Genomic DNA, 16373 nt, shown 5'->3' with positions numbered 1-16373 from the left:
AGGAGGGCGGGTCACAATGGACTCGAATATGAGAAGTTCGGGGCCATTCAAACTTCTAAAACACAGTAAATTTCAGTCGGGAAAATTAACAAACTTCCCCCGCTTGTTTATTAATATTTTGCGGGATGAACTGGAAATTCGCGTTTTCGCATGAATGCTTGCCAATTATGTGGTTTTGGGAGGAAGGGAGAAAAAGAACTTTCATTTTGGTACAGCATCGCGAGCTCTTTGGCGAGGTTTTTTCTCCCGATTTTTCGTTGTAATTAGTTTTCCTTTTGGTCGGAGTATATCGCGAAAAACTCAATTAAAAACCCTAAGAGTTTCGTGTTCTTTCAGTCGAATTAAAGCCACTTTGTCCACGGGTCGATTTCCAAATCCACTGATTTTTCTGGTACGTCAGATCCAGTTCGATGCAGTTTTCTTTCTTTTTCAGCGGCAGCATTTTCTTATGACTACAACCCTCCTGGACGCGGTGACGATCCCGTTTCGCGACTCCAGAACCCAATACGTCGACGAAAGCGACGATGGCTTTCCCGCTTTCGGGTTCCGATCTGGGGCAGACGTCAAGGTCGCCCTCAAACAAATCCTGCCACACTCCATCGACGAGGAATTCTCCATTTTGGTTAGTGCCAAACCGGTCACGAAGAACGGCGGTTTTATTTTTGCCATCGTCAATGCCATGGAAACCGTCGTACAATTGGGTAAGTACCTCTTAGATCTACACCAGTCTTATTGCGAATGATGTGTCTGTATCCAAAGCATTTGATTGTGTGGATCACATAATACTGCTGTCACACACAAACTAGAGAGGTAAGGCTTCCGAGGTTCATCCTTAAAATGGTTCAGAGCCTATTTGTCAGGACCTGTTCAGAAGGTCAACTCTGACAATTGTTCCTCATAGGAAGTGCATGTTTCCTCTCTAGTCTTGGAAGCGCTACTCTTCCTGTTATATATTTAATGACTTGCTGATAAAAGGTAAGCTGACAATGTTTGTCGACGACATCACCATTTTATGACACGAATGAAATTTGACAGATCGTAAAAGAACTGTGAACACTACTGATCTCGAACCAATTGAAGGGTGAAAATATGTTGAGTCTTAACGATGGGCTTAAATTTCAAGACCATATTACTAAGACAAGGTTTCATCTGGTTGCTATGCTCTTATAGTCATTTCTTATAGTTTAGATTCTGATAAGAGTGCTTATTATGTTCTTGTGTTTGAACTGCGAAGGAAGTCCTAGATATTGCCTAGAATACTTCAATTAGTATTAAATAAAAATGCACACTAATTTTTATTGTTTTTTACTGGCGCTTAATCTGTTAAATACAACCGTGCTGACCTTTTAATCTTTTGTTTTATTTTTATCATCAGCTCTTTGGCAAAAAATCTCTCTGTAGACAAATTGATTTTCCCTTTTGCACCCCACCCGAGCTCTGAAAAAGGAGACGACTCTCACGAGATGTGTGTCGGTGGGGGAGGGGGGGGGGGCGAGTGAATTTGTTCCGAGCAATTTCCCATAGTTTTTTCTCGTCGATGACAACCCTATTACGAACGCGAAATGCCAAATTTAAAATCTGTTTGAAAATGCGCTCTCCTAATCGTCCCGAAGAATATTTTATAATTAAATTTAATACGGAAAAGTCATTCACAGATTATTTCGATTTTTATTTGAAGTTTCCCTGTAATGTTCTTAACCTTTTAGTATAAAAATCAAGAAAATCCAAGTACTAGAACCTTCTTTATTCAGCTTTTTGTAAAGCATGTCTTGTATGTTAGAGACTAATTATCACTCCTGGGTAACTTGGGTTATAACTTTGGTTCTAGTGCTCAGATTACTTTGATTTTTGCTTCTGAAGGTTTATCGAAATATTTTTAAGCTTCTAATATAAAAATCAAGAAAATCCAAGTACTAGAACCTTCATTATTCAGCTTTTTGTAAAGCACTTCTTGTATGTTAGAGAAAAATTGTCACTCTTGGGTAGCTTGGGTCATAACTTTGGTTCTAGTACTCAGATTACTTTAATTTTCACTTTTCAAAGTTTATCGGTATATTTTTAAGCATCTAATGTAAGAATCAAAAAAATCCATGCACCAGAACCTTTTTTACTCACCTTTTTGTAAACCATGTCTTGTATGATACAGAAAAATTGTCACTCTTGGGTAACTTGGGTCATAACTTTAGTTCTAGTACTCCGATTACTTTGATTTTTGCTTTTAAACGTCTATCGAAATATTTTCTTTACTCAGCTTTTTATAAAGCATGTCTTGTATTAGAGAAAAATTGTCATTTATTTTCTCATCGAATTTGTTCCGAGCAATTTCCCATTTACGAACGCGAAAAGCCAAATTTAAAATCTGTTTGAAAATTCTCTATCCTAATCGTCCCGTATAATATTTCATAATTAAATTTAACACGGAAAAGTCATTATATGTATTTAACCGTATGCGCTAATAATTTTATTATCAATCCAGTTTACAGCGCATAAACCTGCATCGAATCGACGAGCTGATTGACAGATTTAATTCCAAATGGGCTATTTTAAATAAATTGCCATTTAATTCGGTGCAATGATTAAATTGAGTCATGTAGGTTTAAAAAATTAATAGATTTGCTTAATGGCGAGCTTAATCCTTCCTCGCCTAATTGCTCCCATAAAAGGGTCATCGATCCTCACATGTTCTAGGCATCAAAATAATGCCAGAAACTGGCCCCACGACCACCATAGCGCTCTACCACACCGACTCAGCTACAGAAGTGACCTCGCGCATAGTGGCCAACTTCACGGTGCCAAAGTTCTCCAACAAATGGACCAAGTTCGCCTTGAGGATCAGCAACGATGACGTCACTTTGTTCTTCAACTGTTCGAAGACAGCTACGGTGGACAGCGTCCGGTTCCCGGTCACCTTTGACTCGGCGTCGACGCTGTATCTGGCCCAGGCCGGACCCCGGATCGGGGGGGCCTTCGAGGTAAGTGATTTTTGTTTTGTTTCAATTGATTTATTATTTGTATCCGAGCGTATTGCCCAAGTGTTGTAGCGAAATGAATTGTTTTTATAATTAAATCGGCGATGCGGGTGACAGGTGCATAAAGGACGTAATAAATTCGTTTGATTTCGATAGAAAAAAATCATCTTGATTGTCCGGGAAATTGCGGGCAGAAGAGTTAAAAGTGTTTTAACTCGCCACGACCTCGTCGATGCATTTCGGAGAGGCACGCGATTTTAATCAAATTTTATTTAGGAAATTTGCATCTCGCCCCGAGAGCAGACAGACGGCTTCATTAAAATTTACAAAGCCATTATTTAAATTTTAAATTGGAATACTTTTGTCTTGCATCCACTTCGAGTAGAAATAAGCAAATTATAGCGATATTTTTATATTCTTGCGTCACTCTGCAGTGAAATATCACTCAAAATTAACGGATCAAACAGTGAGAGTATGCAACCTACGTTGCAAGAAAACCGGTACGCACCGGTTTGCGCAGCAACCACGCCCTCTGTGGCGGGGGGAAGAAGTTGAGAAGGCGTGGTTTATATAATATAGGGCTGTCATAAAATAATGCAATCCACCAAGCAAAAAAACTAGTGGTGATTGAAGAAACTTCTTTAGCACCGAGTTGGCAGGTGAGTATTTCCATCGATAACTTCTACCATCGAAATAAATGTATACTGCTGGTGTGTGTCTTTTATTTAACCTTATCAGGTTGTTTTATTTTGTATTTCGTCGCACGTTATTACAGAACGTTATGTTTTAATGTAACGTTAATGCATTCCCTATTTTTTTTCTAGATTTCTAATCGTATGAGCGCAACAAACAACAAACAAACATATGTTATGGTTTTTATATTTTTATTATTAGTATTATTATTATATATTAGTTTTATATTAACCTCGTTTCCAAATTGTGGAGCACAACTATACATTAGCCCAATCTCATTTTAACATTCCAGAACTTGAAGAAAGCCGTACTGACATTTTAGCATTATTTAATATTATAAACAACTTGTAAAACTCTCCAAATATACTTTTTAAAATTATTTTAATGTACCTGCAAGTAAACTTAGAAACTTGGGTTGGGCTTTTGTATTCTATACTATACAACGAATTATTTTCAGAACTCCCCTTTGGTAAATGCTGTTAATTTGCATTGTAATGACTTTAACCTGGATTTCTTTGCCGACGAATTTGTTACAATTTTGAAATTTAAGTTCTCAGAACTAGATAAGTCATTGGTAATTGTTTTGAGAAACCCAGTGCTGTGTAAAATTAAATTTAATTAAGTATTTAGTTAGATATTACTTAAAGATTGTCACTGCTAGTAATACCAGGATACAATTTTTAGATTTTATCTGTTTGTCTTAAATTTTATCTGTTTGTCACAAATAAATAAAAGCGACAACGCCGCATTCTCAGGTAGATGGAGACAAGAGTTGCGGCGGAGGTGTGGCGTTGCGCAAACCAATGCGCACTCGTTCTCTTGCCAAATGGGTTGCATATCTACAATCAGCCCCTTAATTCAACTGTTTTAATGTGTTACCAGGTGCTTTTACATGGAAATTCCGTTTATTTTTTCAGGATCGCGGTCTGTTGCATGTGCCGCCCTTAAGACCCTTATAAACCTTTCAACTTAAAGACGATTTTACGGGCGATCGAAATTCAAACTGGGAGCCGAAAATAAATTGGGGGTGGCTTTAACAAAGCAAATCGGCGAACCGTTTCGGGAAACCGGGAAATAAATAAATTTAACTGAAAAATGGTGTAACCGGGTTTTTTATTTTAACGGCACTGGCAGGTTAACCATAAAACAAGTCGGGGTGGAATTTTTCACCCCGGAGGGGCCGGCGGGAGGAGGGGCGAGAGTAAAAAGTCTTAAACTGTGGCGGCGTGTCACTTCTAGCGCGAATCCAAAACGAAAAAGCGGCACCGAGTTATGAGAATTTCGCTCGTAAAATAGAAATGGAGTATCGCACAGCTTGACGTTTGGAAATTGAAGCGGAGCTATATTATACTATTTTAGCTCGTTGGCTTTCTGATAGAAACGACCGGAGGGATGAGCCGCCTGGATATTAAATTATCTTTAAAGATAGATGTGAATCTTCGGGGATATTTTACGTAATATTCTAAAATACTTAGGCAACCCATACGTCAAGAAACGAGTGCGCAACTGCCACGTCATTAATTTCACAAATGAATGTTTCTTTTCAAATGAATGGTAATAAAAAGGTCGAAAGTCATGCTCCTTTAATTTTATTTGCGGCCATCAATATCCACGCGGGGTTAAAATAGAAAAACGTCAGTCCGAGCATTTATTAATTTTCCTACCGGCCGGGCCCAATCAATCATCGCCCAAATCCAATTGTTTTTGACAAATTACATTTGCCGTTACAAGTTTCTCCTTTTATTAGACATTGAAGTGCTTTTTTGTGTTTTTACCCTGCCCTCAAGAGAGGGTGGGAGCTTTATCGTACCCCGTTAGGCTAATATTTACCTAAAAAAAAGTCCAAACAAACAATCCCGAATAAAACTATCAAAGGGACGCCCCCGGGGGGAAGCTGCAATAGCCGGAAAAATCTCCACTCTCCCGACCTTTTGTCAAAGTTTGAGCTCGTCCCGTTCGTTTTTATGCCAAAAGTTGAATTTTCGGGATCGTCCCTTTATCGGATTTCGTTTCTGGATAAGAATCCTGTCGTTTAAGAAGGGACATTCGTTATTACCGGGTGTCACAGACAAATAACGCTTAAGAACGATTTTATTAAGGAAATTTGTGATTTATCGTCATCGGCCTGCGCACTCACCGGACTCAGGCCCCCCATTAATAACAAATTTTTCTTTAATAAAAAATAAACAAATAAATAAATAAATAAATAAAGCGAATTGTAGCATATCCGGGGCCGTTTTCATTATTTATGGCCCCGTTATAATTAAATAAATATTAATTATAAAATTTCGGAAATTTAAAACGTTCTCTCGCACAAACATCATATTTGTTTAGAATAACGTCAGTGAGGCGGGAGTATTGTTTTAATTTTCAGAAGGGGAGGGTTTTTGTTTTATTGTGCCAGTTATGCTAATTAGATAACAATCCGGAAAAATCAACAAAATTTATTATTATTATTATTATTAATCCAGAAAGTACTTTAAAGCCCTAACTCATATCCAACGTTATTCAGACCGATAAGGGACGAGAGTCTCAAACTATGCATCTAGAAATTGATTTTACGAGGAGAATTCTAACTATGGATGCACTTAATAACTTCAGACTGATTAGGAGTTCTTCCACTGGACAAAAAACCCCCTTGCCTCATTTAAAATTTGTTTTGCAGTCGCAATATATATCTGGAAAACGAGGAGTAAAAGGGAGAAAAAAGACTTTATAACGGGACCCCTTTCTTTTTTTGATATTTTACATTAGCGTGAACGCTGCTATTGTTTCGGAGCTGCGACGCTTGTAAAGAGCAAATTAAAAGCTACGCTTTTCTAAAATCTGACTGGAAATGGGGCAAAAGAAACTTTCTGGTTCTGCACGTACGTATTTTATTAAACCAGAATTTAAATTAGCTGAAATATGTATTAAAAAATCACTAAATCACATGTGGAGGTGGCACCTGTGCAAATAATGTTTTCTTCCAGGCAGTTGAGCTTCTGAGAAATGCCTGGAAAAATTGTTGCTTCTTTTTCTTTTATTTTATTAATTTAAACCTTCTCCTTCATGGATACACGCACACTATTTACGTTCCGTCGACCGTATCGAATTTCCAATACGTATCCAGTGTTATCCGGTATAAAAATATTTTTCCAGATTCTTCAGCGAGGCCGAAACTTTATATTGAGTCCGCGAGGGCCCTCGACCGAGTTATTTATGACGGTTATATGGAACTGGAACCTCCTTTATCCAGATAAAGGATCCGGTTTTTAAAGAGTTTTTTAAGATTCATTTCTCGCCTGTTCAATCCCTTTGCAGGGTGGGTGGGGGTCGATCGATGGTCCCACGTTCGCGCAATTTCCAAAATACATAAAACTGGTAATAAATTTTCCCGGGTGGGAAGAGGGTGAAAATGTAAATTTTTCCTTTTATTACCAACAATAACATCAAATATTTAAAAGTACTAAAGTTGGGGAAGGAAGGAAATGCTTTTTTTTTCTCTATTAACCCCCCATACGACCCGAAAGGGAGGATCAAATCGCATCGATGTTAAACTTGCATCAAACTAACCCAAAGTTTGTTCGCCCGACTGACATGGAAGCGATTCCGAAAGCCATTTCGTAACATTTGCGCCACCTAAAACGAACTTCCCTAATCTGGCTTCACTGGATTTCCAGTTGGATCCGGGTTTTGCAAAATATGCTCGATTTCTGCCGCAGTGAGGTTCTTGTATTTTGAATTACGTCGCTTATGGACATTGTAAGTAATTAAGCCTGAGGATGGATCGCTTTGAACCGAAACGTTAAACGGTTGAAGTATTTCTTTCATTTTTAAAGGCATTCGAGTCCGATTTTCATGTTCTTTTAGAGTATTATGTTTTAAATAATAAATCTTTTTTATTTACTCTACTTAAAAATACATTTCAAGTTTGATAGAGAAGAAAAAATTACACGAGTAAATAAAAGGCCGGTTATTGAGGGTCAAATGCCTGAAAAAATTACTTCAGTTGCCTGGACGGACGACCTCCTAACTCCACATGAACCCAAAGCTACCCAAAATTAACTCTCCGTTCTACATGCTAAGACCCAATGACTCGAGATAACTAGAAACACTTATTTGCACCGTATTTATTAAGAAACTGTAGATTTCGATTTAAATGTCGCGCCAGTATTAAGACTTCAATTGGCCTCCTAGCGGCGAGAAATCCATCTACTCTCTACTATCCGCATTTGCTCTGAGATGGCGCGAGGTGTGCCTATCGGTCACTCTATTGGATATTCACGGCTGTTAAAAATATGCAGAAGGTTGTATTATTTTAATATAACTTTTATCACAGGCTTCACTGGATTTCCAGTTAGGTCCGTGTTTTGCAAAATATGCTCGATTTCTGCCGCAGTGAGGTTGTATTTTTAATTACTATGAAATGATGCATAAAAATTTTGATGTAGCAATATGAGTAGCAAATACTGAAATTTTTAGGCTCTTGGACCTTGATGGAGTAAATTGCCTCTAAATCAGTAAGTTTTTGAGATACAAGAAAGATTTTGATATGAAAGAAACGCTATTTCTTAAGCAAAAATTCTTTTAACCCATTTCCAATTACTTCTCAAAATATTTTCAAGAAACTAATGAAACACTATGAAAATTAGCAAAAAATTATGCCCAAACCAAAAGTGCTGTAACTTCTGAAATTTCTAGCCTAGAACGACGTTTTTAACGCCAAATCTATTCTCAGAACCTCCTTAATATTACCCTGAAAAAATCATGAAAATATTCTCAGTGGTTCCTAAGTTATACCCAAAAATATCCACAAAGGTGCATAAAAATCTTGATGTTGCTATATGAGTTTCTAAATTGGCTCTAATTTAGGAAGTCTTTGAGTTACAAGAAACGTTTTGGTATGGAGTTGTTGGTAAAGAAATGCCTTTTTTTAGGCAAATACCTTTTTAAGCTATTTTCAATTGCTTCTCATAATATTCTAAAGAACACCGTAATATTAATGTTCTTTTCCTTAAGAGCTGTCACAATTGCTAAACATTTAAGTTCAGGATTTTCATAATAAGTGTGTATTTATTGTGTGTTATTGTCGCTTATGGACATCGTAAGTAATTAAGCCTGAAAATGGATCGCTTAGAACCGAAACGTTAAACGCTTGAAGTATTTCTTTCATTTTTCAAAGTTTACTATTGAGTTTAAAACATCTGAAAAAATACTTTTGTTGCCTAGAAGGACGACCTACTGGCTCCACATGAACCCAAAGCTTCCTAAAATGAACCTTTCTCTCTACATGATAACACACTATGACTCGAGACAACTAGAAACACTTATTTGCACCTTATTTATTAAGAAACTGTTGATTTCGATTTAAATGTCGCGCCAATATTGAGATTTCAACTGGCCTTCTAGCGGCGACAAATCCATCTATTCTCTTTTTTCCTTATGTGCCCCAAGATGGCGCGAGGTGTGCCCGTAGCTCGCTCTATTGAGATGATTCTCAAATGCCGACATGCTAGTATATTCACGGCTGTTAAATATATGCAGAAAGTTGTGTTATTTTAATGTAACTTTGGGTTTTGCAAAATATGCTCGATTTCTGCCGCAGTGAGGTTCTTGTATTTTTAATTACGTAGCCTATGGCTATCGTAAATAGTTAAGCCTGAGGATGGATTCAAATGCCTGGAAAAATTACTTTAGTTAGCTGAAAGAACGATCTACTGACTTCATATGAACCCAAAAGTTCCTTCTCTCTGCTCACTTAAGAAACCTCCCTCTTTGGATAGCCAGACATTCATCAGTAATAATTTTTAACAAAAAAAAAAAAAAGAAATTAGGTTGCGCACTGTATCATGTCCGAAAACGCCGACGGCGCTCGACGCTCGCGACGCTTTTTGGAAATAGTAGTTGCGTGGTCGACGCCGAGCGTCGTTCTCACCCTCCAGACTTCGTCGCGTTTTCGAATAATTTCGCGCGTTTAAAGTTTTGTGCTGCGATTTTTCCGCTGTGGAAAACTCAATAATTAAAAAAAAAATTCTGGGTAAAAATTGTTGATATCGAGGGGGGGAGGAAGGGGAGCGCTTTTGACGCAATTTAATTACCGATAGTGGCGCTGCAGCCCGACAATATTTTTTTTTGTGGTAATTTCCACGGAAAATCGCCTGGAAAAAATAATCACCATAAAAGCCATCGCGTCGGTGGTAATTTTTAATTTCACGAGGGGAAGGGGTGGGAAAAATAGGCCGATCGGAACGGCGACAACAACCACCAGCAACAACAACTGCACGGAGAAAATTATTGCTCGGAAAAAAAAGCCGATTTTTCATCGCAATTCGCGCCGTACAATTGACGCTTTTGTCGCGTAATTATTTTTTGTTTTTTTCGTCCTGGAAGTTCGATAAATTTCGCGCTTTTTTAATGTAAAAATGTTGTTTATTATCCCAGGAACACTATTAAAAGAATTTTCTGTATTTTCCGGCTATTTCCTGGTTTTTTTGGCCAAGTGGTTTTTAATTGTTTTCCAAGTTGGTGAAATCATTTTTCGTGGTGTATGTGCACTTTTTTTTATGAATTGGCAAAGAAATTTTTTGTTTAGTTTCTTAGTTCTTGAACCCCCGAGAGTGTGGGACTAGTAAAACTTTCCCGCTAGGTGGTACCAGTTAGTTCCCTGCACTGCGATCTCCTCTGTTGCAATCCTATTGGACCCCACAGATTAACTGCCACATGTTCGTTCTGTTGCTTCTAGGAAGTTCAGTATTTTACCCAGTGGTGTGGTTCTTATTCTCTCTAGTGAGGGTTTCTTCCTCTTCTCCACAATCTCTACCCAGACGTGTAGAGGTTTCATTGTGTTACACTCATCAACTGGGGCTCATCTTTGATCATTTCAAGAAATCCAAAGTATTTTTATTTTTTCTGGCAAATATTTTCAGGCATTTGAAATAATTTTCATATTTTTCCAGGGATTTCAAAAGTCAACTGCCTAACAGAAACTCATTCCCAGGCTCTTTGCCAACAATGTTTGTAAATTTAATTTTTAATCTTCAACTACTCCTCTGGCAAAAATCTAAGGTCTAACAATTCCGTATTTTAAAGTTAAGTCTATGGCCTTAACACAGAAGCCTCCTCTCCTTTTATTATTTGTTTAATTAAAAAGACCTGGAAACATCCAAATATATACAAAAGACCCCTTGAAGTTCTTAAAGCCCTTTACAAGAAAACTTTAATCTGGCCGGAACGACAAAGAAACAAACATAATAATGAAACCGTGGCATTTTTCCAGAGAGTCAAAACTTAATCGGCCCTTAAAAGTTTTTCCCTGAAAGTCATTTCAGTCAGTTTCTCGGGTCGCGTCTTTATCGGTCTCGAAAGTAGTTTTTCTTCGCCCCCTTTATCAAACAAATAAGCTACAAGTTAAAAAAAGAGAGAAATCACTTTTTTTTTAACGAATCCGCCGCTCGCCGACCGTCTGGCAACTTATCCAAATATTTACCCGTAGGTGTATATAATCCGGGTTTACAAAATCTGGAAAATATATATTTTCGGAGATTAAATATTTACAGGTATCGAGGGCGCGAGTGGGAGATGTTAAGCCGGGCTCTACGTGTGATTCTGTTACGGTTTATTAGACAAAGTGGGATGAGGTGGTGCAAACTGTAGTGGGCTTAATCCAGAGCGAGATGGCGATGGTGCTGTCGAGCCAGAGTCGGCTCCTGGTCGCTCTGTGCTTCACGGTTCTCATCCTGGCCGGTGCCCTCACCGTCGGTTCTGTAGCCGGATGGTTCAGTCCCGTCTTTACCGAACCCATGCCTGCCAGACTACAGGTGAGCACCTCAAATTCTAAATTCAATTTATAGGAATTTTTTGTCCAACAAAAAACTCCTCGGTGATCCTACTCGACTGCGCCTGCCCGTGCTCCAGACAGCCAACAATAACGAATTATTTTTTAACTGTACTTTTTAAAACTAAAAAACTGCATAAAGAGGCGCGATTAGCATATACAAGTTGATACGGTTATTACGCGAAACGCAAACCGAATTTAGAAACGGAATATTACATTTCGGTAAATGGAAATGTTCATGTAGCAGTAATTTGCATTTTCGGTGCGAAATACGTAGTCGGATGTCATTCTTGATTGAAATTTTGCCGGGGGATACTAATGTTTTCGGTGTTTGATTAAAGTATCACATTGTGGCGAAATACGGGACCGTTCAGTAAATTTAATTACAATTATTCGAACGACTGGGCACCGTGCTGATTAATTTAATTTTTTTATGATAATAATATGGACTATTTTCGTAAATCTGGCTATAGCTCAAACATTTTTCAAAAATATCTTGAAAATTTTTGTAGTTTCTTGTAGGGGACATTTTGAGCGCACGCCACTGTCCAGGTTTGGAAACTTTAGCTCAGCTAGTTTCATTGAAATTAACTGGAAAACTTTTTAAAGTCACCATACTAATTAATTTATTTTTTTTACGACTATGTTGCAGACTGTCTACACAAACCTGACCGTGGCTCAAAAACTAATCGAAAATATTTTTAAAACTTTTGAAGTTTCTTATAGGGGACACTTGAGCGCACGCTACTGTCCAGCTTCGGCAACTATAGCTTACTTAGTTAAATTAAAAAAAAACTGGAAAACAGTTTAAAGTCACCCCATTGCCTCAGTACTAGTGTAACGCGGAAGTATCGAAAAGGTGCAGTCGAGTAGGATCTCTCTTGGAAATTTCGTTTCATACGGCAGTTGGAAAACTTTATATAGCCGAAACAAATAAACGCTTTAAAAACCAGTTAATTAAAACTCGGGACAAACAACGAGTTTCGAGGATGCGAATGTTCCCTTTAATTAAACTAAGAAGTTGCGATTTTCTTTGGGCGAGGGCGAGTTTTTCTAGGTTAGTGCCGACCGGGGAACCGTTACGGGGGAACTTTTTTAATTTCAACTTATAAACAAGAAACCCCATTATTACTAAGGTTACACCTTGGATAATATATTAAATATCCCATTCAACAAGCCGCAATGTTCAGACGCAGATAACCAAAACATTCGCTGAAAAGGCGACGGGAGAGATAAATCACGTGGCCGGGATAAGGCTCTCAACGGTTTCTCATTATGCTAAAGCATTTCGGGGATGAATCGGGCATGTTAAACCTATTGTGACCGCTGTACATGCAAATTAAGGGACGAAATATCACGGGGTTGACCTCCGGATTCCCGGACAGGATAAAAAGGGATTTTTAGTGGGCCCCTTTTTTTTTGGCAAATAGATTGGGAAGAGACGGGAATTTTATTTTCATTTCTTGAGGTCCTTTTCCATGTCGGTAATTTATTAGTGAAACCTGGCTTAACGGTCCTGTATAGTGGACAAGAATGTGAGGGAAGAAACAGGTGAATTCAGGCGCACTCACTTGGAATTACTAAGAGAAAACCTACACAATAATTCGTTGTACCCGTTTTTAATTAGGAACTTTTTGTTCCAAAACGATTTTCCACCTCAAATACGAGGAATATTCATTAAAACTCCCCCATAAGCTACAATCTGACATCGCGAATTCAATTCGGAACTTTTTAATTAACCGTTTTAATTTTTGCCATTTCTGTTTTGTCAAGATATGAGTTTATCATTGTGCCTGGCTCACTTCGGACCTAAACACACAATCCTTAGACCTTTGACCCGTGAAAAGGGCGGTTATCCTTATTAAAATATGAAATTGCCGGAGTTATATTAAAGGAGAAAAAGGTTTCCAGATCACCTGATCCAATCGGATTTTTAATCCGATACCGCACTATTTTTATCATTCGGTGGGGCGACAGGGGGTGGCTGCCTAATAACTTCCAATTTAAAGTTTCGGGAACTCCGAGCAATTACGACAACCTCCACAACTGTTTTATGCAATTAAACTTAAACCAAAGCGAAGTTGCCTGAAAATATTTTGTTGCCTTAACTCCGGGTAAATATTTGGTCTGTAAGTTTTGAGAATATTTTTGCACGATCTACTTTGCGGAAGGGATTTATTTATTCTTTAATTAAGTAGCATTCCGGAATTCGGTATCCTTGTCTTCAATATCTTCCAGGCAGTTGAAGTTTTCTTTTGGTAATTTTTCCATAAAACTCTGTCCCTCGAAGACAAACTTCCCGAAAACTCTTCGACATCTATTTGTTTATTAGACTAGATAACGAGCTCCAAAACGGCCCTAAAACCCGCCCGGGATTCTCAATTATATAGAGATTAAAGAGGTTTACATTAGCGAGACTCTTCTTAATCGCGTAACTTTAAAATTGAGACAGTCAAGTCTTTATGCCCCGCTTTATTGAGTGATTTTATTATCGTCCCCGGTCGGTTTATTGAATATTGGATCAAAATTAATTTGGGCGCAGTCGCGTGGGATTTTATGAATATTTCAATTAAGCACTCCGTGTTTAGGACGAGATCTTCTTGGGGCAGTTATTTCTTTGCGTGAAATTAGTAACCATTGCCTGGAAATTCGACAAAAAGCTCGCGACAACAGATTAAAAAACACAATGTAACTGTGGCACTTAATAAATATATTTCCCGATCACGCAAATTCCGGTTTTCCAACTAAAAATTCCACAGCACGGCATCAAAGGATTTAGATATGAAATATAGCCCGTGTCACGCGAAACCCCCCCTCTCTCACCCTCCTGAATGATGGGGCAAAATTTAAAGCGATAAAAAAAATTAAAAAAAAAAAAACAACCAACCCTCATTCGTACACGGCACGTATCTGAGGCGAGATTTGTGAAACTGATGCACGTGCAGGAAAACTGGGAAAACAACATTTGCTAGTTTCGAGAAGAAAGAGTGTAGCTGTCGGATGATTTTCAGTTTAAATGAGAATTTGTTCCCTGGGAAATTTATAAGAGTTACGAGTGGAAAAGCAGCCCGAGAAAATCGCAAAATAACGTCCCGTTTGTTTCTTTAACAATCAATTTCACGCTTATTTTAAATGCCGAGTAATTACAAGGGTTTACGGGGAGTTAAATCCTACTCGACTGCGCCCAATAACGTTTTACTTTATCTTTGTGCCTTTTTAAAGAAAATCGTAACCAAAGCCCCGTTAATAATCAGCTAAACAATCTCCAGTTTATATTTTAAAATGCCAAGTAATTACCACGAGGGGGCTTGTTACAAGCAGAAAACGGTAAGCGACTGCTTGCATTGCAATATAAACCCTGGCGTGAGATCTTTATTTAATGGCCGTATATTCATAAATTCATGCAATTCTATGTTGCGGCGGTCCCGCCACATGCTGAAACTTGAAATTCGGAATTGCGTTGCTAATGTTGCACAATTTTCGGAGAAGCCCACTCGACTGCGCCCGATAATGTTTTATTAGTATAAGCCGACCCGGATAAGAATTTTCAAATGGAAACAACGAGAGAAAGAGGTCGAGGTCTCCAGAAATAAGCCATTTTCCAGGCACTTGGGAATAAACGACCCATGCTCGTTGAAGTGGTTGAAAAACGACTTCGATTGCCACAAAGCAAGTCTTTAAAGCCTCTCGAAGAGCATTAAAAAAAATTACTTTAAAAGAAACTGACAAGCACTCACAATATATAAGTTTCCCGCAAATGAAAATAAACACAGTGCGGTAACAACGAAACTGGCAGTTTCGTGTCCCGCAATCGCTTTGATTATTATGGCCTCAGGTCCGTTGTACAATAACGACCGCCGATAAAATCTGCCCAATTATTCATACAACCCCGGATAATCGGATTCGCGGATTCATTATTACGATTTTGATGCCGCGATTAAACGTGCGTTTATTGAAAAATCGAAACCACCACTGCTGACTAGCCCGCTTGCGGACACGGGGGGTGCAGTGAGTGATGCCGCTCAAACTAAATTAATAATTCATTTTAAGCTCGAGAAGGTCGGTCTGGTGCGGATTAAAAATTTAAGACGGGCCTCCCCTTCACCTTTCGGGCTTTCGCTGGGGAAACCGTAAATTAATAGGTTTTATATCCTACTTGACTGCGCCCGGTTCTAATATGCGGACACGTGTTGGCCACCGAGGGCCCTTAAATAGAATATTAATTTGTTGATTTCATCTTGCTCTTTTTCGGAGCATTTATAAGTTTTCTTGGGACAAATAAAACTTGATATCTTCACAAATGTTACTCTAATCATTTGAAACCTTAAAAGAATTCGTTCATTTCGCTCAAAGAGACCTCAATATGATTTTAAATAGGCGAAAAAAAACTGAAAGTCTCGGTCTCAAAAGTCATATAATAAAGTTAACGATCAAAAACGGCTACATGTTTCGCTTAAATAATTAAGACTTTGTAGTTTTTTTGCCTGATTAAAATTTGAAATCTTGACAAGGTTTAACAAGGTGAGTCTATCTTGTCTCCTTTTTAACTAATATTCCTTTTAAGCTTCCGAGGTCACGGATCCAATATTTCTACGGTTTACTGGGCATATGAGCATTGATATCTTAAAATTTTTTACTCCAAACGATTGGACCTTAAAAGAACTTTACTGAAGAAGCCTTCCTCAAGGCTCCGTCGTTGATTTTATGGGTCTACCTCAAGTCGTTTTTGAGATATTCCACTTTTATTAAGGCACGAGGTGAAGGATTCAACTTTCGTGGATCATTGGGTCTAGAAGACTCAATATCGTCCCAATTTTCAGTCTAGTCGTTTGAAACCTTTGGCAAACTTTGTCAAACAATACTGTGCCGTTTATTTTATAAGAGTTTTTAAGAAA

General features: G+C 38.2%; 1 protein-coding gene across 9 annotated transcripts in view; it reads left to right on the top strand.

The window, feature by feature from the left end:
• Positions 1-16373, top strand: part of LOC126747351 (collagen alpha-1(XVIII) chain) — an 83911-nt gene that overhangs the window by 22465 nt on the left and 45073 nt on the right. For 7 of the 9 annotated variants that reach the window (XM_050455920.1, XM_050455918.1, XM_050455919.1 and 4 more), the window contains exons 3-4: positions 434-701; positions 2689-2972. In XM_050455920.1, the coding sequence (XP_050311877.1) occupies positions 449-701; positions 2689-2972 (537 nt within the window). In that variant the 5' untranslated portion in view covers positions 434-448. Of the gene's footprint in view, positions 1-433; positions 702-2688; positions 2973-9555; positions 9682-11200; positions 11462-16373 lie in introns of those variants that run through there. The other 2 variants (XM_050455921.1, XM_050455922.1) reach the window with 2 other exon arrangements.

This window comes from Anthonomus grandis, chromosome 19, assembly GCF_022605725.1.
Source record: "Anthonomus grandis grandis chromosome 19, icAntGran1.3, whole genome shotgun sequence".
Classification (NCBI taxonomy): domain Eukaryota; kingdom Metazoa; phylum Arthropoda; class Insecta; order Coleoptera; family Curculionidae; genus Anthonomus; species Anthonomus grandis.
This window is presented reverse-complemented; position numbering and strand designations above follow the sequence as displayed.